At 39.2% G+C, this 24,293-nt stretch overlaps 2 protein-coding genes and 1 long non-coding RNA gene across 4 annotated transcripts; 2 read left to right on the top strand and 1 right to left on the bottom strand.

The window, feature by feature from the left end:
- Positions 1 to 1,186: 1,186 nt before the first annotated feature.
- Positions 1,187 to 24,293, bottom strand: LOC134753325 (zinc finger protein 491-like). The gene is made up of 12 exons (XM_063689183.1): positions 24,037 to 24,293; positions 23,055 to 23,189; positions 21,358 to 21,502; positions 20,587 to 20,742; positions 20,202 to 20,377; positions 8,493 to 8,623; positions 7,810 to 8,017; positions 6,994 to 7,118; positions 5,001 to 5,127; positions 3,333 to 3,446; positions 2,323 to 2,520; positions 1,187 to 1,405 (listed from the first exon to the last, which is right to left on the bottom strand). The coding sequence occupies exons 1-12, from the start codon at positions 24,142 to 24,144 to the stop codon at positions 1,247 to 1,249; spliced, it is 1,782 nt and encodes a 593-aa protein (XP_063545253.1). The 5' UTR covers positions 24,145 to 24,293; the 3' UTR covers positions 1,187 to 1,246.
- Positions 10,154 to 11,000, top strand: LOC134753337 (glucose 1-dehydrogenase 2-like). Its single transcript, XM_063689201.1, has one exon. The coding sequence runs from the start codon at positions 10,196 to 10,198 to the stop codon at positions 10,937 to 10,939; it is 744 nt and encodes a 247-aa protein (XP_063545271.1). The 5' UTR covers positions 10,154 to 10,195; the 3' UTR covers positions 10,940 to 11,000.
- Positions 14,411 to 18,895, top strand: LOC134753347 (uncharacterized). 2 transcript variants are annotated; one of them, XR_010128818.1, is made up of 3 exons: positions 14,411 to 14,817; positions 15,052 to 16,332; positions 16,967 to 18,895. It is a non-coding gene; the product is annotated as an uncharacterized LOC134753347 (long non-coding RNA). The 2 variants fall into 2 exon arrangements; XR_010128817.1 differs by having other exon boundaries at positions 15,052 to 16,350.

The following is a 24,293-nucleotide window of genomic DNA, read 5'->3' as shown; positions in this document are numbered from 1 at the left end:
GTTCGATTCCAGCTCTGGACTCTGGAGGCTTTGGTCATTTTTTCCTTCGTATATGACATTTATTTCAGTTTAATGTATTTTTTATGTGAAACGTGAGTGAAATGTCTTTAATGATCAAAAACTAAGTAATTAAGTCCGACTCACGCTTGACTTCACATTTTTAATAGATTTTCCTGTAATCTATATTTAAAGATCTATTTTGCGTATATTTTTCAAAATTTTAAACCCAGTAGTTTTGGAGATAAAGGGGGGGGGGGGTCATTTTTTGCCTATTTTCTTGAATAACTTCTAAATTGTACATTCTAAAATTATAAAAAAAATACATTTGAGATTCTCACAATGAGCTCTTTCATTTGATATGTAACACGACATAGTTTGAAACTTTTTTTAATTTTCACATTTACCCCCCAAAAGCGGCCCCCATGTTTAAAATTCATTTGTTTACGTTACATGTTCGTCTTTGGGTCACAAACTTACATATGTATACCAAATTTCAACTTAATTGGTCCAGTATTTTCGGAGAAAATAGGCTGTGACAGACGGACAGACAGACAGACAGACGCACGAGTGATCCTATAAGGGTTCCGTTTTTTCCTTTTGAGGTACGGAACCCTAAAAAGACCCAAAATTGACTTTATAAAATATAACCAAACGGAGTAGCCATTAACAGCCGTTCCCCTCTGTCGAAAATTTATGACCAATGGTCATACACATTGTATGGACTGACGTTTATCTGACATGGCTATTTTACAAGCTTATTATTAACTTGCAATGTATCTATGTATGTACTTATGTAACTATGTTTGTACGGGTCAAATCTTGCAAGTTAAATGTGACCCTCCTGACTTCCAATGAAGCTGAAAATTTGCATACACATGTAAGTTGGGTGACAATGCAATATTATGGTACCATCGAGCTGATCTGATGATGGAGACAGCAGGTGGCCACGGGAACTCTGTGATAAAACAACGAAACCTAATTGTGTTTTAGGTTTTTAGAATTGTCTCGATGAGTATTAGTTGCTCGTGGAAATAAAAGTACAGTCAGCGATAAAAGCTAGTACCAAAAATGAAATTTTTGCCAAAAACTTATTTACGTTACGTATACATTTGACGTGCCCCTACCCCGGAAAAATCGGCAGACTGATTTGTACAGAAAATTACAGACAAGGAGTCTTCAGTTGATTATATCCTCCAAGAAAATTTAACAGAGGCATTTGAAGTTTAGTGAATAATTATTTCAATATTTATTCTAGCTTTTCTAAAATGAGTCCGTCTTTCTTATCATCTCTCTTCTTGGCGGGCATCTTGAGGTGCACGGTGCGCACGTGCAGCTTCAAGGAGTTGGACTGGCTGAAACTCTTGGCGCAGTACTGGCAGGAGTACGGCTTGGCCCCCGTGTGTACCTGCAAGATACAATACATACATACAATCACGCCTATTTACCACGGATTTCCACTTGCTACGATCCTGACATACCTCTTTCGCTTCCTTAACTTTCATAACATTCCTCATACACGCTCGCCGGTTTAGGGTGCTCTTGACCTGGCCTTTCTTCAGGATTTCCCCGATCTGATCAATAATATAATAGAATACAAATCCAAATAATTGTCATATACGAAGAAAAAGTGACCAAAACCTCTAGTACTCAGGGCTGGAAACGAACCAGCGTCCTCTACCTGTGTCACGGCAGCATGGGTCGAATTTTTCTAAGTATGTGCCATTTCCTGAGAGTTTATGGCTACCCCATGTATTTATTTCTGTTTGTAATTTATATAGTAGTGTTTCTACCCAATAAGAGTTTTGATTATAAGTCTAGTGAAATAATTAAAAAAAAATATTTAACTTTTTTCAGAGCAGAAATAAATCGTTTGTTTTTAACTGCTAATATTGAAGCATTAAATAATACACATATTAAGTAAAAACATAATTAAAAAAATATTCGCCCAAATGAAACAGTCGTATATGCCCTCGCCAGTATGTGTTGTGTGGATCTTTAACTAGTTCCTGTTTGCAAAACATGTTTCGCATTTGTATGATTTTTCTCCTACGTGAGGTGTGAGTGTTTACGTTTGTGTGAACGTCCTCGGGCAATGGCGGCAGCAATACAAATCCATTTCTCTCTAAGTGATTACGTTTAACATACCCTATAGAGCCTGTTAAATGCGGTTCTCTGCGTGAAGGTTCTCGGGCAGTGTCGGTAGCAGTAAGGACGCTCGCCTGTGAGCAGACGGGTTGGATTCGTAGTTGGTTGCTGTCTGCTAAATTTTCGGCAAGTTTCGCATTAGTATGATTTCTCCCTAATGTGAGCGTGTCTACATACCCTATAGTGCCTGTTAAGCGCGGGTTTCTGCGTGAAGGTTCTCGGGCAGTGTCGGCAGCAATAAGGACGTTCCCCGGTGTGCCGACGAGTATGGATTCGAAGTTGGTTGCTGTCCGCGAACCTCTTCGGGCAAGTTTGGCAGGGATAGGGTTTTTCCCCGGTGTGAGTGCGCTGGTGATATTTCAGTGAGGCGTTGGACTGAAGAAAAAAAAACAGGGTTAAACTGGAGGCTTAGAACAACTTGAATTGAGAGGTATTACTTGGCTTGCTTTGTACATTTTAACTAAAAACAGCCTGCTCGTAGTGTGTGACTACAGTTATGGATGAGTGTAGGATGTAAAAATAGGGTCCTATAACAGAAAAGTGTTATTTTGATCCTTCTTAGCAGGAAAGAAAAGTGCCACTTTGATCCCTCCTAGCAGGGAAGAAAAACCTCTATTTCGAATTGGTGATGTGAAAATATATTTTCATAGTTGTAGTGTATCAAAACTAAAAGTCTAAGGCAATTGGGTCTGAAAGTTCAGATACGAATAGGTAAAAATCCTTATTTATTCCATAAAATAACCTTCAAGAATTATATAATGATTTCTTTACAATAGGGGATATTACTGCAATGTTCTGCCACCAGAGTGCAGCACTAGCCTTTTTAGTAAACCATAGAGTAACTTATACATACTGTACCTTTAACAGGTTTTTGATAATAAAATATGACATTGATGCATCAAGGTGGTTTGTTTACAGAGGATCTACCGGGAAACGCGAATCCGCAATTTCGCTATCTGCCTCTTTATCGCTCGAATATGCAAGAGTGACAGAGATGTTAGATAACGAAATTTCGATTTTCTTGTTTCGCGATAGACACTCAGATTTTGGTAGTGGCCCCCTACGCAGATTTTCGCGTAATATTCCCTATTGAAGCGAAAAGCAAAGTGTATAAATCGAACATTAAATAAATTTTATTGCGGAATCATCTAGAAATAAATGAGTTTATAAAAATGGTATTAACTCACCGTACAACTCTTGCCACACACTTCACACACAACATGTTTGTTGTATTTTACGCCCAGATGGACCCTCTTCACGTGAGCTTGCAGCTTCGAACCGTTGGCGAACGAGGATCCACACTGGAAGTAGAACAATATTTAGGAAAGCCACATAATAGAGGTTTATTTTTAGGATCAAATATGTATATCAGACCCATTGCATTAAAGCAATACAAAAATCAGAAATGATAGTCAAAGCACAGATTAATAAATAGTTACTACGTAACAGATACATCATTCCCATACTAAAGCGAAAATACCTACGCTATAATAGCCTACAAAATCTTAATAATAATACCTGCTGTTCAGGACGAGAAGAAATGTACCATAAGTACGCGCACAAAGAGTCGAGACTGCCTTGCTCGCCGTGCGAGTCACGTGCCAACGCTTCATCGTTAAAAATGCGCTAGGGTTGTACTGTTAATTATGTTATTATTGTAATAAAACCAATGTTGCGAATCGACCATATTTTTTATTAGTCAATCAAATATAAAAACAACCTGACTCAAAAAACTTATGTTCAAAGAAATAAATGGTGACAAAATTCATAAAGATAGATTTAAAACACTACTCACCTTTCTTCGTCTCTCAGAAATGAAAAAAAAAACGATAAATTTTCCTTTGTTTTTTGACTTTTACACCCATCTACTGCACAATAATTACGTGGTTTCGGCATTTCGAAGCGTAGGCGCGGGAAACGTGCGGTGCGAGCGCTCAGGCGGGCGTTCGGCGGCCCTCTGTCGGTTGTATCGTCGACGATACGCCGAGCGGTAGGCATATAGAGCGTGGCCTTGAGCGAGTAAAGGAGGCCTGGTCAAAGTCTGGCAGTCGTACTTCACTCGCGAAACGCTCCTAACAAAACGATAAGTGAACGTGACGTCGAGGTCACTGAGAGCCCATTTTGAATGTATGGACAAAATAAGAAAATTGCGTTTTTGTCGGTGAAATATTGCGTTTATGTATATAGTTGTCATACAATCTTTTTTTGGATAAAATGTAAGGAATCGAATGGTACCCTTAATTTTTTCCTTTTTGGAAGTAAATAAATTACTTAAATTTTGAAACCTTTCAAGTCCTGTATTTTTGTATTATTTCCATATATTATTTTAATATCTACATTATCGTGATAAATTGCTCATTTGCTATCTATGTTACTAGATTTTGTTGTAAAATTCAACATGTGTCATCATCCCTATTGAGTATACAGAGGCGTGGCTCACTCCGCGATTTTGTCCCGTCGCTACAAGTACATGCGGCCCACGCCAATTTTGGTGTCTAGCCATAGTAGTTACGGAACGGACGCCTGTTCGCCCTGGCGCCACCTAGCGGTCATATCTGTCGTAATAGACGCGTTTCGTTAGTGAATCTTCTGCACCTATTATTTATTCTGTGACAGAGGTAGAGTCGCTAATAAGATGTGATGCCATAACACGCCTATCTTGTGCTTATGTGCGTAACGCACACTTTCACGAGAATGGTTCAAACTCGAGTGTACGCTTGTGAATTCAGCATTGTAAATAAGTCACTATTTTGCGTTAGCGACAGATATTTAAAATGTGCTTTTAATAGACATAGACAAGCCTTTTAAAATAATGCTCAGAAACTACTAGAAAGTCTAGTGGAAATAGCCCTTACCTGTTCACAAGTGAGCGTAGTGACCCGTAACGTAAGCGTTTTACTGGGAGGGCGGAGCGCCTTTACGCTCTCTTTCAGATGAGTCCCATCACCCGGACAGGCCGGGCCGCAGATCACGCAGACACCCCTAAATTAAAAATTAAAATAATTATTTAATTCAGAAATTCATCAAATATCAAACATTTATTCAGCAAATAGGCCACAGGGGCACTTTTACATGTCAATTTTTACAAACAATAAAATTAACCCAAAATTACAAAAAACAATTACATAAATATAAATGTCAAATTACACAAGAAAAAAAAACTAATAAATACTATACAAATAACAGAAGTACTAAAATTGTTTAGAGATGTAAAAGTCTATAGGTGTCAGAGATAAAATGTATATAATAATAAAAAAGATCATCATATTATCCAGAGATGTAAAGGGTCTCCGAGACTTGAATTGTTTTATAATTAATAAAAATTTCAATTTCCATTATATATTAGTAACTTATTTTGGATTTCACGGGCCTATAAATCCCGGTCTCTTGATAGGCTTGAGTGGGGATATAGATCCAACACGATTGGGTAGACAATGAGACTGGGCTATTGTAAAGAAACCGGACTAACACACGTTATAGTAACTTATTCAGAAATCAGAAATATTTATTATGTAGCTAAACTGTGTAGGTACAAGAAGTATAACTAGGTACATTTTAATCAATCTCTCTGGTGCTACTTTAGCGCACTAGTGCGATAATTAGCACATTACGTAACTGTGTCGAAAATTTAAAGGGCTATATGTACTGTAAAACTTTGTACGATACATGTGCGAATAGGTAATTCGAATCGCGAACTAGTGCTTTTTACTTTTCAATTTTTTGAAATTTTTACTTGTTCCAATTCATGACTACTTATTGATGAGTGTTAATATTAGTTTCATTTAAACGTCGTAATCAACATAAAAACCTACTGTTAATGTAAGAATACGAAAAATATGCATATTTCATATTTTTTACTTACCTGTTCACCATTATAAGTATTATAACACTTTATTTTTTAATGTTGAAAAACCGTTCTTAATAAGTTGTCTGAATGGAACGGAACGCCTGTCAAAAAAGAGGCGTATTTTCTTACTGCAAGAATGTTTTAAGTTTCCAAAGGCAACATTCGATATTGTTTTTATAAATATACGATACACAAATAATCATAAATAACGATATTTAGGTAATAATAGTACAATGTTTTAATATATACAATTGTTTCTGTCTTATAGAACATGCATTTGAAAAAAAAAAACTCATTGAAGTGGGTTCAATAATAATAACAAAATCTATTCTAGTCGAATAAAAGCTAGAAAAACACTTCTTCATAATGTCAATGTCAATGATGTCAAAGAATTAATAATATTATGGATGGTATAGAAAGGATCGTAATCTCTTATGGCAGAATTGTTGCAAAAGTGACCGCTTTCAGCTTTAAATAATAGTTCCTAATCTCTCCGGTGGCGCTAGTTAGGCTCTGGGACACGAGTATAACATGAACCACATAAGGAAACAAATAACCCGACCAAATTACGTAGGTTGGTTTTGGTAGTATTTCGGTGTATGGTGGCGCCGCCTAATTACTGTTTTTTGATGGACACTTTTCACACATAGAGATTTGGCTCCTTTATATAGTCTCCATGAATAATATAAAAGTTTCGAATTCCGTTCCTTACTTGTTGCTTTTCTTATTTTTTCGCAACTGTATTAAAAAGCGTCGTTCGATTCACGTGCGGAAATGTCATTCTTCACTCGTCCCTATATCTCGGTACTCGTGAAGTAATGACATACTTTCCGCACTAGCATCGAAATGTACTATTGTATTGTATTAATTGTATTGTACTATTACCTATGTTAGTGACAATATCTTTGTATGTAATCTACAAAAAGTTTTGTCCCTATTCACCCCAGTCATCCCTATTCACCCCGTTTGACGGTACTTAGAAAAACAGAGTAGGAACTTACTTGTCTTGTTTGAAGGCGTGGTTGGAGGCGCTAAGTATGTGCCGCTTCCAAGCCAGGAGCGTCGCAAACTGGATGTCGCATTCGGCGCAGTACCGCTCTGACGCTGGAGAGTCGTCCGGCACGGCCTAAAACAAATTAATTCCATACATCATCAAAGTACAAATGTTTCATATGTAAAATGACGAAATTACCTAGCACTTACGCCGCCGCTAAGATGTTCCTGTACCTACCTGTTCCACATCCGCATCCGCATTAAGCGGATCGATTATCTTTTTTTTTTTTTAATTTATTTTCAAAAAAGTATAACACATTTTAAACTTATACAAGTTTCGCCAAACTTGCGTTTAACGGCGAAATGGTGCACTCATTTTCAATGTTAGTACCTTAATCTAAATTTAATGATTAGCTTATATTACTAAGGTTAATACTTTTATATTACATTAACAAAGTGTAAGTTGTAGGTATATATGTTGTTGTTATTCTTTAAGAATTTATTTGTAGTTTTACATGTATGTAAAATGTATGATTTTGGTGCAATAAAGGATATTTATTTATATACAATATTTACCTATCTTATATATTTAGTCATGCGTTGTACCCAATAGCAACTTCTTAATTTTTGATTTAAAGATGTTTTTACTAGCACACTCGTCTTCTATTGATAAACTGTTCATTATTCGCGGTGTGATATACTTGCTTGATATCGATTTTATGCGGATGCGGATGTTGATAATTATGCGGAAGTTCCGCGGTTGCGGATGCGAATATTCGCAACATCCCCGGTTCAGAATAGTCCTCCAAATGTTGTAAAGTTACTTTAGTGTCGGCGTGCGCCTTCCCCTCGTGCATGCGCAGGCCGTGCGCGCCGACGAAGCTGTCGCCGCAGCGCGCGCACACGTGCTGCGTGCGGTGGTGCGCGCGCAGGTGCGTCAGGTGCGAGGTGGACGCGCGCGACGAGTGCCCGCACAGCTTGCACACGTACAGATGCCCGCGGTGCCATTTTTCGTGCTCACGCGCTTGGGACCTGAGTGAAATCAAAGAGGATATAATATGATAGAGCGGTAGTCATAGTAAATTTGTAGTCAGTTTTGTACGCCTTATTACAAGGCTTGGTCTATAATACCATAGAGTAACTTATACTAGAGCGGTACTGTCATAGTAAATTTTGTAACTCAAGTAAATTCACTGCCATCTGTCGACACACTTTAAAACTACAAATGAAGATTTATAAAAATACGATAGAATGTATTTAAATATAGATAAATGATTTTTTTTATTTGCATTAATTATTTTTATGATTTTAACCCATGTTCTTTCACTGATATGCGTTAAAATTGTTAAATAACAAACGAAACCGTCAACGCCATCTATACGACTGTAGGCCAAAACTAGTAGCGCCCTCTGAACGAGAATCAAATTTTCTTGATTTTCGAGGCACGTTTTTTCCTTAGACTGTATCCATCTATTACGGAGTTATATCTATCTTTGATAATACTCACGCGGTGTGTGAGCGGTGTGAGCAGGTATTGCATTGGTAGCGCCGTTCGTGTGCAGTTATGACGTGAGCGCGCAGTTTGCGCGCAGTCTTGTAGCGCATCGTGCAGATCTGGCACACGTGGGATCCGCTTTTCTGCACAAAATATAATTACCGCGGCGGTTATCACACCGTGTTCGCAATGTTCGCATCGCCCGCATCAGTGTGATATTGGTTCTCTGCCTTTTCACCGAAAATTGTAATGGCGAATTTCATTTACCAACCAACTTTTCGCAGAAGTCTCATTTTCCATTCCAGACCGGTTTATTTATTTATTTATTTATTTAATCTTTATAGCACAAAAGAAAATACAATCGTACAAAAGGCGGACTTAATGCTATAAGGCATTCTCTACCAGTCAACCTTCGGGCAAAGCAGAGAACTTGTAGGCGGCGCAACATTGCATTTTATCATAATTATATAATACTAGCTTTTGCCCGCGACTTCGTCTGCGTGGAATTAGTAATTTTGGTCCCTTAATTTTTAAACAAATCTGCTTTTTACCACACCCTTCTTTTAACCCCTAAAAGGGATGACTAATTAGTTAAAAATGTGAACATTCTTTATTTGTAACGAAAGGTCATCCCTTTTTTAAGAAACTATTATTTTTCTTTTATTTATTAATTTTGTATCTTCACTTCACTTCTACTTCCACCTCCAAGTTGGAGAAGTTCAAGTTAATGAAGTTGAAGTTGGAGAAGTTGAAGTTAAAGAAGTTGAAGTTGGAGAAATTGAACTTGAAGAAGTTGGATAAGTTGAAGAAGGTTAGGAAGATAAAGAAGTTGGAGAAGATGAAGTCGATGAAGTTGGAGAAATTGAAGTTAATATGCGAATATTGTAGCTATACATAACATGGATATATTACTGCATTTACTTATTCTATTAAATCACTCATAAGTATCGAAACACACCAAAACTAGACTCAGGAAGCGGTTTGTCTAGTACGTATCTTATCTCTGTTGAGCTCAGAGCCAGAGAGCTCTGTTCTAGGAAGCTCAGAGATAAGATACGTGGTACGTATCTTATCTCTGTTACTATTATTTTTATTTTTGTAAAAGTGTATTTAGTTTAATTTGTATAAACAACTTTTGGGAACAAATCAAATTATTTTATTAAATATTTGGATTTGTATTTTTTTATACGCCTAGTCTTACTAAGATGGCATATAGTCGAGAAATTGGGACGGGTACCGCCAGTGCCGGCCCGAGTCCTTGATCAGGGTAGAGCGAAATCGGGTTTTGGCGCCCTTCGTTGAAGCTTTTTACCCAAAAGCAAAACGAACCGTATTTTTGGGCCCGCGTCACACTCGCGTCTTTTAACTTAATTTTTTTTCTTATTTGCCATTTTGGCGCCCCCTTGCCATCCGGCGCCTAGAGCGGCCGCTCCACTCGAATCTCTCTACTCTACCCTAAATCCGGCCCTGGGTACCGCCGTGGCGAAAGCATTACATAAGGACAGACAAAGCAGGAAGCGACTTTGTTTTATACTATGTAGTGATATGAATATTTTAAGTACGGATATAGATTAGTATATTAGTTTGGATTATCATGGATTATCTTCATTGCCAGTCAAGGCCTTGATATTCCCTTAAAACGTGCACGTAACGCATGTCCGTCCGCCAGTTCATAAGTCTACCGCAAGCTACACGGGTGTCAAACACAATAAAAAATGGATTTTAAAAACAAAGTAGTGCTTGTAACCGGCGGCAGCTGCGGAATCGGAGCCGAAATAGCCATACAGTTCTCCAAACAATCAGCCAAAGTGGTCATAGTTGGGAGAAACGAGGAAAAACTGATGAAAGTCGCCGAGCAATGCGAAGCTCACGGCGAAGCGCACGCAGTCAAAGCCGATCTTACCAACGACCTTGAGGTAGAACGCGTCGTAGAGGAGACGATTAAACGCTTCGGGCAGATCGACGTACTTATCAACAATGCCGGAATAGTGAAGAACACGAAAATCGAAGAAGGAATATCAGATTATGACAAGATATTTAACACAAATCTACGAAGCGTGTATCTTTTGACCAGTCTTGCGGTGCCTTATCTGATTAAAACTAAGGGTAATATTATTAATATCTCAAGCGGGACGAGCAAGAAGATATTTCCTACAATGACTGTGTATTGCATGTCCAAGGCTGCCATGGACATGTTTACTAAAGGTTTGGCCGTGGAACTGGCTCCAAGCGTAAGAGCGAACTCTATTAATCCTGGGCCTGTAAAGACTGATCTCTGGGTACATGCGGGCGTTGAAGGAGGTGAAACCTTGATGGATATGTATGGAGCCGCTACTCTTTTGGGCAAATGTACTGCGTGTAAAGAGATAGCTGACATGGCTTTATATCTGGCTAGTGATAAGGCCAATAGTATTACGGGAAGCTCTTTTGTTATTGACAACGGGATACTGTTAAAGTAAACTTAATTGTGACGCAATTTGTGCAAAAACAGATTGAAATAAAGTGTGTTCGAGTTTACAAGCTTTTATTTAACTTGCAATATTTTATTTTATTTCCAAAGCTTGAGATCTAAACCTATGTCATACAGAAAACATAAACTTTTCTATAAGATTATCTTCGTAGCAGAGATGTACTACTTCATCATTCGGACTTTGTTGTTGATTTTTGACCAAATAATTTAAACATAATTTATAAGGCGGTTATCACACAGTTGCCGCATCGCCCGCATCAGTGTAGTATCCGATTGATAAAGTTCAAAAATAACATGTAATATGTTGTATGAAGACAATAATTTCAGGCCAGATTGCCCATAGATTGTTAGTTATATACAGTACAGACTTATAATATTAGAGTTAGTATATCTTAACCTAGGTTTTACAGTTTTTTTTTTTAACTTATTTGGGGTCCCGGTACACAGGACGATGAGCCGACGCCCAGTGGCTAAAAAACGGACAATCCCACCTCTCGGCTATATCTACCAGCAAGCTGTTGGTGCCACCCCTCAGGCGATACATTTGAGAGGCGATTCTTTTTCTCATTATGGCATTAAAATCGTCCATTCGTGCTTCCGCAAACATGCCTGATGCACTGCAAAAGCGTGGTAGGCCCAACAGCATCCTGAATCCGTTATTGAACTGGACACGCAGAGCACTGTAAGCATCGCTTCGTATAATTACTATAATAGATCCACAGGCTGCACGTGTAGAATGATTGGCAATACGACATGAACATTGTTTTCTTGACCTCCTGACAATGCCGTCCTGGAAACGTGGGATGTTATGTTAAAACTTAATTATGAGCTCATTCCTAAATTCATACGCGCCGTATCTCAATTATGTGCAGTTTTATTATCACTATTGAACTTAATATCTTCATTGCCAGTCAAGGCCTTTGATAGGGTGACCAGATATGATTTCCGGTTTTACGGGACAACTGCAATGAAAATATGGTATTCGAGGCTAAAATACGGGACGGGCAGTTTTTTTAATTAAAAATCGACATTCATTTTCTTATTACTAAAATTTGGCATAATCGATTAAATAGGTAACCTATACTATACCTACAATTGCTAAATTTCTTAATCAAAGACTTTCTAAAAACAATATTAAATATTAAAAATCACGGATCGCGCGGTGTTTACTGCTGTGTGCGAGAAAAATAAATATTATATAAATATTATTCGAATAGGTATTTATCGTGGTATTTTTATCATTAAATGCCATTGAATCATAAAATTACGGGACTATGAAAAATTCGTCGGGACAACCCGTAAAATACGGGACATCTGGTCACCCTATAGTGATATTAGGTACCTCATTACTTGCACGGAACGCACATCCGTCAGTCAATTGATAAGTCAACCGCAAGCTACACGGGCCTCGAACACAATAAAAAATGGATTTTAAAAACAAAGTAGTGCTTGTAACCGGCGGCAGCTGCGGAATCGGAGCCGAAATAGCCATACAGTTCTCCAAACAATCGGCCAAAGTGGTCATAGTTGGGAGAAACGAGGACAAACTGAGGAAAGTCGCCGAGCAATGCGAAGCTCACGGCGAAGCGCACGCAGTCAAAGCCGATCTTACCAACGACCTCGAGGTAGAACGCGTCGTAGAGGAGACGATTAAACGCTTCGGGCAGATCGACGTACTTATCAACAATGCCGGAATAGTGAAGTATACAAAAATCGAAGAAGGAATATCAGATTATGACAAGATATTTAACACAAATCTACGAAGCGTGTATCTTTTGACCAGTCTTGCGGTGCCTTATCTGATTAAAACTAAGGGTAATATTATTAATATCTCAAGCGTGGCGGGGCAGAAGATATTGCCTACAATGACTGTATATTGCATGTCCAAGGCTGCCATGGACATGTTTACTAAAGGTTTGGCCGTGGAACTGGCTCCAAGCGTAAGAGCGAACTCTATTAGTCCTGGGCCTGTAAAGACTGATCTCTGGGTACATGCGGGCGTTGAAGGAGGTGAAACCTTGATGGATATGTATGGAGCCGCTACTCTTTTGGGCAAATGTACTGCGTGTAAAGAGATAGCGGACATGGCTTTATATCTGGCTAGTGATAAGGCCAATAGTATTACGGGAAGCAATTTTGTTATTGACAACGGGATACTGTTAAAGTATTAAACTTAATTGTGACGCAATTTGTGAAAAATGAAATAAAGTGTGTTCGAGTTTATATACAAGCTTTTATTTAACTTGCAATATTTTATTTGATTTCCAAAGCTTTAGATCTAAACCCATGTCATCCAGAAAAAATAAACTTTTCTATAAGATTATCTTCGTAGCAGAGATGTACTACTTCATCATTCGGACTTTGTTGTTGATTTTTGACCAAATACTTTAAACATAATTTATTAGGCGGTTACAAGCTTTTATTTAACTTGTAATGTTTGTATATAATTGTCTTCAATATTTGAACACCAATTTTGGCAACTTAGGTAATTGTAATTAAAATAAATTTTTCACACCATGCACGAAATAAAGAATCAAACAAAAATTTGTTAAAACCCAGACTGCAGTTGTTTTCGGACACAATTTCTATTTAATAAATCTGAAAGAATTTTAGAGTAGGTAACTTGACCGTGACGTCATTGTTCTGTGTTTCATATAGATTTTTTTTTTTTTTTTTTTTATCCTATCTGGCTTTTACTCCCCGCAATTTTGCACGGGGTGAATTTGCCAATGTCGGTTTTTGACTTTCACACGTGAGGAGAATGTTCGGTAGTCTGGGAGGTTGTGGTTGGGAAGACCTAAAAACGAATAATTGTTATGAACATCACAGACAAACACATGACGAATACAAAAATTAGTAGAAAAAAAGCGGGAAGTGGGTGACAGAACGTTAATAGTGCCAACATGAAGGAAGTGGAAGAGAAGAAAACGATATATAAAATAAATATGAAGTATAGAATAAAACATAAATAATTAGACGCATTAGATTATAAAAGATAAGACGCTATTTAGAGTTTAATGTTGTTCGTTTGTAAATATTTAATGAGTATAGAAGTAAGCCTAGTATCCATGTGACAAAGCAGTGAGCTAAAGCATATAGGTCGTGGAACATTTTCGGGTAATACATCGTACAGTGAATAACTACACCCTGAACAAGCAAAGAAGATGTGGTCCAAGTTACCCTCATCCAACCCGCATTCACACAATGAGTTCGCACGGACACCAATCATAGCCAGAAATAACGGAGTACATACTTTACCTAAGCGTAAACGACAAATGGTCGATATTACCCATTTCGGAGAAGTACGAAAACGATAGAACCACGGTTTTCGAGTAATTCGAGGTTGTACACAGCCATAATGTTTACCTGTCTGTATTCTAGAGGTATCCCATTGCTTCTGCCATGTATTAAACATATTGGACAGCGCACAACTCAATAGGTCATTACCGTAAATTTCCTGCTTCATTGATCCGATGTCAATCGCTCGTTTTGCCCACATATCAGCCATCTCATTGCCGTTAATACCACAGTGGCTTGGAACCCACCCGAGAACAATATGTAGGCCCCTTGATTCACACCTACGTAGCAAAGCTTTGATTTCGAGAATCAATGGAAATTTTGCTTTGAATTTGAATTGGTTGCCTACAATAGCCTGCAGGCAACTCCTACTATCAGAGATGATAATGGTGTTTTTAATATTGTGGGTCTCTGCATATTTGACAGCCTCAAGAATAGCAACTGCCTCGCCTGTGAAAATGGATGCTTGAGGAGGACATTTAAATGGGAGGGCAATATTGTACCGAGGAATCCACACCGCTGCTCCCACACATTTTGTAGGATCCACCTTTGAAGCGTCAGTAAAAACCGGTAAGTAATCTTGCCATTTATCTAAAAATTTATTGAACTTGTTGTTTGCTCCTGGATCATTTTTGAAAATTCCTATATCTAATAGAACTTTAGGTGAATATATTAAGGTCTCAAATGCCACCTCAAATAAAGGGTTAGCGCCGGATTTATATAGACTGGGGTTAATATTAGACAGTTTTGAAAAAGACATTATTATTCTTGGAAAGGCTTTATATGTCCAATATCGGTTTTCAGTGACCTCCAGTGCCAGTGCCCGCAAGCGTGGAAGCAACAAGTGGTTGTTGTAAGAGCTGGCTTTGATCAAGAACCTGTCGGCAAGATATTGTCTGCGGAGAGACAAAGGAGGTTCAACAGCTTCTACCTGCATGCCATTTTTGGGAGAAGGAAGCATAGCACCCAGTATGATCCTTAAACATTTTGCCTGTATGAGGTCTAATTTATCTAGGCCATCCTTATTGCAAGGTTCCATTAGAAATGACCCATAGTCTATATGGCTGCGTATGATGGCATTGTATAGTAGCTTCTGGCAATAAGGGTGAGAGCCCCACCAAACACCTGATAATGCTCGCAGAATATTAATATTTTTTTCACATTTACTCAGTACATATTTGTGATGTGAGGAGGCCGACATTTTGTGGTCTAAAATAACACCTAGAAATTTTACTGACTCTTTACTTGGTATCATGACACCACCATAACGGACATCTGCAGGAGGCATGATCCTTCTGCGACTGAAAGTCACTAAACAACTTTTTGTTGGCGATAGGGTAAGACCATGTTCATCAAGCCAATCTTTGAGGTAACCCAGCGCTGTATTCAGACTAGCAGTGGCTTTGTCCATTGAGTTTGCTGAGGTGTATAAGACCAGATCATCAGCATACTGCAAGACATTACAGAAGGAAAGGACAGATTGTTCCAAGTCGTAGGTGTAGATACTGTAAAGCAGGGGGCTGAGTACAGATCCTTGCGGGAGACCTCGCCACAAAGTCCGAGGCGGGTAATAGGAATTACCATTTCTAATTTTAATTGACCTACCCATGAATAAGTTGGTGACAATATGTACAATCTTCGCGGGAATGCTCAGATGAAGCATTTTTGCCCTGAGCACCGGAAGAAGGACATTGTCGTAGGCCGCAGAGATATCTAGGAAACATCCCAGAAGATATTCGTTTTTCGAAAAGCTTAGTCGGATATCAGTTGCTAAAATGTTTAAACTGTCCATTGTACTACGGCCCTTTCGGAAGCCAAACTGCGTGTCAGCTAGAATACCTTTGTTTTCCACAAACCATTCGAGTCTGTTTTTAACCAGATGTTCCAGTATCTTTCCCATTGTCGCGGACAGGGCAATCGGGCGATATGAGCTAGCCTCGTCTGGGTTTTTAGACGGTTTTAGGATTGGAATAATGACTTGGGTCTTCCAGTCAACAGGGATCTCTCCCGTGCCAAAGGCATGGTTTAGAATACCAAGCAGGTACTCCTGTGAGGATGTATTTAACTTAGATAGGAAACAGTATGGTATGCCATCCTCTCCCGGTGTAGTATCTCTCAATCCACTAAGCACTAGACTAAGCTCTGAGAATGAGAAAGGCATGTCTAGAGAGCTCCCGGTGCCTGGCAGCGGGGGAAGTAACAAACAGGATGCTTCAGGGACAGTTGGCGGGGCAAGTTTATCTGCAAAGTCTGACAGCCAGGAAGAATCTGTGGTGGCCATAGATTCTGGATTAAACGAACCCCTGAACCTCCTTATATTCCGCCATATAAGTGATGTAGGGGTTCTAGGAGATAAATTCTCGCAGAACCCCTTCCATCCCCTCTTTTTTGCCTTTGCTAGGAAGCGTTTTGTACGGGCCGAGATTTTTTTGAAAGAAATGTAGTCTTCCAAATTTCCTGTATTGTTGAAATCCTGCTCAGCGGCATCTCTTTTTTTAACGGCTGCCGTACAGTCTGCGTTCCACCACGGGGGTGATGGGATTTTGAGTTTAGCAGGTTTCTTTTTTGGTATATATTTATCGGCGGACTCTATTAACACATTTTTAAATTTTATATATTTTTCATCCTGACTTATTTCGCTCGTGTCCCACTCTTTCATATTTTCCTCTATAAATAATGCATAATTGGGCCAGTCTGCTGATTGAATTTTGTGTTTCAGAAGAGGTTCGGGGGAAGGAGATGGAAGAATAGAAGAAGGCTTGGTGATAATAATCGGGAAATGGTCACTGCCAAACGACTGGCGTAATACCCTCCAGGATAGTAAAGAAGACAAACTCGGGGAACAGACAGATAAATCGGGAACTGATTGGGGGTTCTGGCCTGGGTATACCCGATGCGTGGGAGTTCCGTCATTAACAACTCCTACATTGATTTCATCGAACAAATCCAGCAGGGCTGATGAAAACGCATCCGAATGGTATGACCCCCAGGACATATTGTGACAATTAAAGTCCCCTAAAATCATAAGAGGAGGTGGAATCGATTTGAGAATAGATTGTAATTCATGCATATTAACTACTTCAGGATGGGGGATATATATAGAGATGAAATTAATGCCCATAACCCTGGCAGCTACGGCATTAATCCCATCCGAGTGAGGGGGGATATGAATTTGGGAGAAAGGGTAACTGCGCTTGATCAACAACGCACATCCGGCGTGTCCATCATTACGGTCCTCCCGGAGACATGAGAAGCCCGGCACTCTGAGAAGAGTGCCGGGACGTAACCACGTCTCCGAAATAGCCGCAACAGACACAGCATAGGTGTTGATGAGCTGAATAAGGTCAGGTTTTTTTGGGACAATGCTTCGGCTATTCCATTGTAGAAATGTGACCGGGGGGGCCGTTGTTGTGAAATGTAAGTCTTTCAGCGAGTGTGATCATTAAGGGCGCAACGTCGTTCGGTAGGCAATCGCTCCACTTAGCGATTATGTTTGTTAAAAATTTTAAACAGAGCTCCATTAGGTCTTCATTGTGGGTGATTCTATTGTAAGAACTATTCAGAGCTTGGCCATTGGGGAGTTGAGGTGGGGGAGTTCGGACAATATTGTTGTGGGCTTCTCTATCATAACCCGGAGAGAGAGAGACCCTCGTTCGGGGCGCTCGATATACGGTTTTACGATATGAAGTGGTGGGCGGAGGAGAAGGAGATGGCCTGAAAGTATTAGGGTCGCATGGGGGCTGTGAAGATCGGGAAGAGTCTGTAACCTGTTCAAACATGATTCTTGCTACATCTGAATATGGCTTACGAACCGCTGAGAACTGTATTGCTGCTTCTGCGTATGAGACATTCTGCTCAGACATGGCAAGTTTAATGGACTTTTGTCGACCATATTCATTGCATACTTTGTCTGTAGCTAAGTGTCTGCCTGAACAGAATATACACGTCACATGTTCTGGAGCTACATTGCATCCATCACCGGGGTGTTTTTGTGCACACTTATAACATCTAGCATCAGACCGGCACTGTGTTTGAATATGTCCGAACCTAAGGCACTTTCTGCATTGAATAATTGGCAGTTGATATACTTCTACAACTAGTGAGGTGTAGTAGGCGAAAATTTTTGACGGTAAGGATTGTCCTTCAAAGGTAACCACCACCGACTGGGTTGGTGCCCAGGATGGGGATCCATCATCTTTTGTCACTTTCCGCTGCAGACGGCGAGCCTTAAGGATTTTTCCTTTGCCTTCTTTGAGGTTTGTACCATTGACTAAATCCTCCATAGTCCAATCCGAAGGAACTCCCCGTATAACTCCCATACGCGATACATGGTATGAGGGAATATCAGCTATAAACTTATTTTGGGCTAGTAGCGGGTGCTTTAAGAGGCTATTTGCATCAGCTGCTGTGGTGAAAGTAACTGCTACTCTGTTGCGACCTACTGACTTAATACCACCTTCTTTTTGGATGTTGTTAACCTTTGCTTGAGTAAGCAAAAGGCCTACATTGATGGGTTTTAGGGAAGCATTGGAAGATGGTACAGACTCTCTAGAGACGTGAACTATAAATGGTCCACCATCTTCGGCATTGTACTCTCGGTATTTGCTGTCCAGACTGGGGTGTTTGTATAAATGTGGGTTGAACTCGACTGGATTGTTTTTGTTTAAATCGACTGTAGTATTTTGACTTACCTCCATTGGATTATTTTTATTTAATTCGACCACATGACTATTATTAGGCTCGACTGTATTATTTGTATTACCCGACTGCTTGTCGGCCTCTGTCGTGTAAATTACAATTTTTTTAGGGGAAGGCTCCAGCTTGGTCGGTGATAAATCTAAGTTACGCTTACGTGAGACGTTCTCCCAGTTCATGTCATTATCATCAGCCTCATCTGGAGGCTTCTCCTTCTCGTTACCATCCATCTAAACGCCTATATTAAAATATTCCACCACCTGATTAGTAAATAAGGAAAGTTGTTTTATTTATGGGAATATAACCTCAAAACGAACCACTCACTCAGCGCGCTACTCCTCCTTTCATATAGATTCCATAGTGGCTAATCGTTTTGACAGTTCGAAACAAGAAACTGATTTGACTAGTCAGTCAACTACCCTATTTGTGTTTACGTTCAGTCATAGAGTAACTTATACTAGAGCGGTACTGTCATAGTAAATTTTGTAACCCCAGTAAATTCACTGCCATCTGTCGACACACTTTAAAACTAAAAATGAAGATTTATAAAAATACGATAGAATGTATTTAAATATTGATAAATGATTTTTTTTTATTTGCATTATTTATTTTTATGATTTTGACCCATGTTCTTTCACTGATATGCGTTAAAATTGTTAAATAACAAACGAAACCGTCAACGCCATCTATACGACTGTAGGCCAAAACGGAGTTATATCTATCTTTGGTTCAGTACACAATGTCTCATCTTGCTAATTACTGACCCCCTTATTCATAAAGCTTTACGGGCCTGATTTAGTTAAATTATAACTATTGTACAGATTTGTCGCGAAGGGTTTTTGGAAGGGTGGAAGGGCTTCCAAGGCACCGCAATGAAACGCCTGGTTCTATAGATACAAAGTTATTATAAGACTGAAATGTCATTGAACGGTTGCCACTGAATTATCATTTTAGGGCACAGACCACGTATTCTAAAGACATAGCATAGTACCGCTACTCCCCATTACCGCCAAGTAATGGCAGAGGCCAGTAGTAGGTAGCTTTACTTGATAAATTTTCGAATATCGAATCACACCACCAATCCTACTTCAGTCGGCGGACCACATGTCTTTGAACGGACCAATCACGGCACGGGACTCGCTCACCTCGTCCCCCGCACCCCTGTATTCTTGGCAGCATCGGTTTCATGAAATAATTGCTCTATGCGAGTTCTTTAGAAATAGGTGTTCTATGTTTTAGGGTCATCAGTAATCACTCACCGGGTCGTGTTTTATCCGATGGTTGCTGAAGGCCGCGGGCTCGACGTACCCTCGGCGACAAGGCGCGCATTTGAACGGCGCGTTGAGGTAGTTCACGGAGGTGCCACGTGCGCGTAGCTCTGCCAGCTGCTGCTCTGTGCTCAGGATCAGTTCTCGGGCGTAGCCGGATTTGAAGCCTGGAAACAGTACATTGTAGGCAGGCATGGTAATGGGGTGTTGCCGGCCGAGTGTGATATGAAGAGCGAGGACGTTTAGTATAAGGCTGGTAATCCTTATTTCTGTCGAGGTGTGTCAGTGAATTGATTAAAATAAATGCAAATAGAGTGATAAGGTTGGTATTGGGCTGAAAACGCGCGCGTCACGTCTTTGGCGGTTAAAGGAGTACCTTTTAAAAACTCCTTGTCTTTATTAGTGACACTCTTCTTTTCCTTCTTCTGGCTGATGGCGAGCAGTGGAAGGTCATCTTCTGAGTCTGATGGTGCCTCTTTGACGGACACACGGTCCTCAATGTCCTCGTGGTCCTCATGGTCTGATAACACACCTGCGGGCATATGATTTACACGCGATATAAAAAATCGCTCATTATCTTGTTGTCACACAGACAATTGCGACCATGGGTGGGAGGTAGCCATAGGAACTCTGTGATAGAATAACGCAAACTAATAGGGAATTTTACGCGAAACTGCGTAGGGGGCACCAGGGCGCCACTACCACAATCTGAGGGTCTATCGTGAAACAAGAAAATTTCTTCATCTAACATCTCTGTTACTCTTGCGTATTCGAGCGATAAAGAAGCAGATAGCGAATTTTCGCATACGCGTTTCCCGGTAGGTCCTCTGTAAGCAAACCGCCCTGATGCATCAATGTCATATTTTATTATCTCTGAAAACTGGTGAAAAACCTGTTAAAGGTACAGTATGTATAAGTTACTCTATGGTTTACTAAAAAAGCTAGTCCTGCACTCTGGTGGCAGAACATTGAAGTAATATCCCCTATTGTGTTTGGTAATTTGTTACAATTGTTTCGATGAGTATTAGTTGACTGTGGAAAGAAAAGTACCTACAGTCAGCGATAAAAGCTTGTACCAAAAATGAAATTTTTGCCCAAAACTTATTATTTTTAAATGGCCCATAAAACTAAAGCTCCCATCACCTACCTTCATGTTCTTCCTTCAATGGTTTAACTTCAACTTCTACTGAATCTGCACTGGGTTTTACATCGAATTGCTCAGTTTGAATAGTAAAATTTGTTGTTAGCTTGTGCCCTTGTCTGTCTATGTGTTCAATCAGGTCTTGTGTGAGCTGCAATTAAAATGGTTGTTAATAGAACCAGTTAGAGACAAATCAACTCAACAGGGACCATGTGATCGAATTTAAACTATCGTGAGACATATTAACTTAACTAACATAGCGGTTTCACTCACGTGTTTTTAGTCACTCGCGCGACATGTTTCGGAGAGCCTAGGTCTCCATTTTCAAGCACTAACAGTGCCTGAGTGAGTAGCGGTCACGACAAACACGAACACGTGAGTGAAACCGCTATGTTAGTTAAGGGACCATGTGACGTAGGAAACAAATCAAATTATTTTTAGTTTTGAATGATTCACGGTTAGTTTAACTAGACTTATATTGACCGGGATATAGACCGTGATTACCTTTTGTATTATTTGTGAGCTCCCGATATTTCGCCGCAGTTACATGCATCACCCGTGAACATGATGCATGTAACTGCGTCGAAATATCGGGAGCTCACAAATAATACAAAAGGTAATCACGGTCTATATCGGTCTATATCCCGGTCAATATAAGTCTAGTCGAATTATTTTTATTTAATATATTGTAAATGTTGGAGGATGGAGAGACTTGATATGGATGAGATAAAAACTTTAACATCACTTTCTTACTGCATTTATTATTTATAATTGAAAATACTTACATTTTTGATGTGATCGCTAAGAATGGCGGCTAGGAAGAGAGAGAACAGTGTTGCCACACGCAGGAGGCGATTCAAGCTATAAAGTAGGTTCTACACCACTGGACACTTACTACTTAGGTGTGTTTCACACAATATTGATTTGTGTTTTTAGTTAAGCTTACTATGGTACTGCCATAGTAAATTTTGTAGCCACAGTAAATTCACTGCCATCTATCGACACACAATTAAAACTATAAATGAAGATGTATAAAAATACCATAAAATGTATTTATATATGGATAAATGTATTTTTTATTTGCATTAATTATTATTATATGATTTTGACCCATGTTCTTTTACCGTCAACGCCATCTATTCGAAAGTAGGCCAAAGGTAGTGGCGCCATCTGTTCAAGAATCAAATTTTCTTGATTTTCAAGGCACGTTTTTTTCTTAGACTGTATCCATCTATTACGGAGTTATATCTATCTTTGGTACATATAATTATGTTAGTTGATTACTCAAAGATATATGTGTTAAAGTAAAAAAATATTAAACATGGGGCCAAATTGGGTGAATCGTGAGGAAACCGGATATATTTCCGGATATCTAACAAGGCCCAGTTTTCCCTGTGGGTTGGAAGGTCAGATAGCAGTCGCTTTCGTAAAAACTTATCACCTACGCCAACTCTTGGGATTAGTTGCCCAGCGACCCCTGGCTCCCATGGACAATGTGAGCCAATGATGCGCGAGCGAATGATGGGCCAATTTTGGAGGGTAAATTTACTAGTTGTTTTGTGTGACATACCAAATGAAAAGGTTACATTGTAAGAATTTCAAATATGTATATTACTTTTTATATTTTTAAGGGTTACCTTACATTTTTAAGATACATAGTAGTTTTGATGTCACTGAAAATTGAGTACATGAAACCACATCACCTCATCATTAGTAGCTAGCAGCCTGCTCAGCAGCCGGTCGGAGGTGACGGAGTGCACCCAGAGCTGGTAGCTCTTCTGCAGCAGCGCCAGGCAGATGCAGCACACTGTGCTTGGCTTCCCGTCGTCTGCATGAAGCTGGAACAGGAGTAAAAGTTTTGACCTTGTTATTGTTACATTATTTATTTATTTACTAGCAATTGTTGGTTGGCAGAGCCTATATCGGACAAAGCAATCAGTGTTTACCACTTTATTGACCTCTCCCTTGAGTAGGGAACTATGAAAGCACCCATGAGGCTGACATGTTCACCTAGAGTGTCCAAGGCCTCTATAGAAACTAGATAAAAAAAAAAAAAAAAAAAAAAACTAGTGACCCGCCCTGGCTTCGCACGGGTCACACGAAACCTTAACAAATTATACAGCTAAACCTTCCTCAAGATCACTCTACAGAAAGGTGAACACCGCGTGAATCTGTTCAGTCGTTTTTGAGTTTATCACGAACATACACACACAAGCATACAGACAGACACAGGACATTGTTTTATAAGGTGTATAGATTTAAACTTTAATAACTTTATTGCATAAAGATGCATTTATGTACAATTGGCGAACTTAATACCAGAAGCCATTCTCAACCAATCAACCATAGGGCCAAACAGAAACTAGAAGTTGGTGCAAGGAGAAACAAACAATCCAGTAAAGACAATTGACAAAATTAAATACATTATTAAGGCAAAAAAATAATATAAAAGCATTTGTCCCTATTCCCTGCCAATGGTCTGCTTCACTTAATTTTTTTTAAATTATGTTTGGTAATCTTTCTATTTTACATTATTTAATGTATCTTTTTAATCCTATTCGTTTTTGAGGCGAGAGAAGATGGTATGTAGTAGTGTTGGGCAGGTGATCTTACGTGTTACACAGAAGAAATGTGGTAGAATTCGTAGTGTTTATGTATAAATTATCACATAAATAATTTACATACCGGTAATCTCGTTAATTTCTCATACATTTCCTGAAGACAGGAGTTCAATATATTGTAAACAGTCACGTTACTGGCTAGGCACACTCTGCACAGTAATAATTGAGACATATTCAATGATTTCACTGATCACATAATATAGTAAATAAATATTAAGCACATCGTTTATACTATATTACGAGTTAACTAAGATAAAAATAAGGGGCGCTACATCATTTCATTTATTGCAGTAAATTAGAAACTAGTTAATATAGTTTTGT

This window comes from Cydia strobilella, chromosome 26, assembly GCF_947568885.1.
Source record: "Cydia strobilella chromosome 26, ilCydStro3.1, whole genome shotgun sequence".
Taxonomy (NCBI): domain Eukaryota; kingdom Metazoa; phylum Arthropoda; class Insecta; order Lepidoptera; family Tortricidae; genus Cydia; species Cydia strobilella.
This window is presented reverse-complemented; position numbering and strand designations above follow the sequence as displayed.

What these genes read in the sequence shown, in the direction of transcription:
- LOC134753337 (XM_063689201.1), top strand. Translation starts at nt 10,196, where the DNA reads ATGGATTTTAAAAACAAAGTAGTGCTTGTAACCGGCGGCAGCTGCGGA.
- LOC134753325 (XM_063689183.1), bottom strand. Translation starts at nt 24,144, where the DNA reads ATGTCTCAATTATTACTGTGCAGAGTGTGCCTAGCCAGTAACGTGACT. An exon ending in TCACACCGCTCACACACCGC is followed by an intron (nt 8,018 to 8,492) that starts GTGAGTATTATC and finishes GATTTCACTCAG; the next exon opens with GTCCCAAGCGCGTGAGCACG. An exon ending in TGTGTGGCAAGAGTTGTACG is followed by an intron (nt 2,521 to 3,332) that starts GTGAGTTAATAC and finishes TTTTTTCTTCAG; the next exon opens with TCCAACGCCTCACTGAAATA.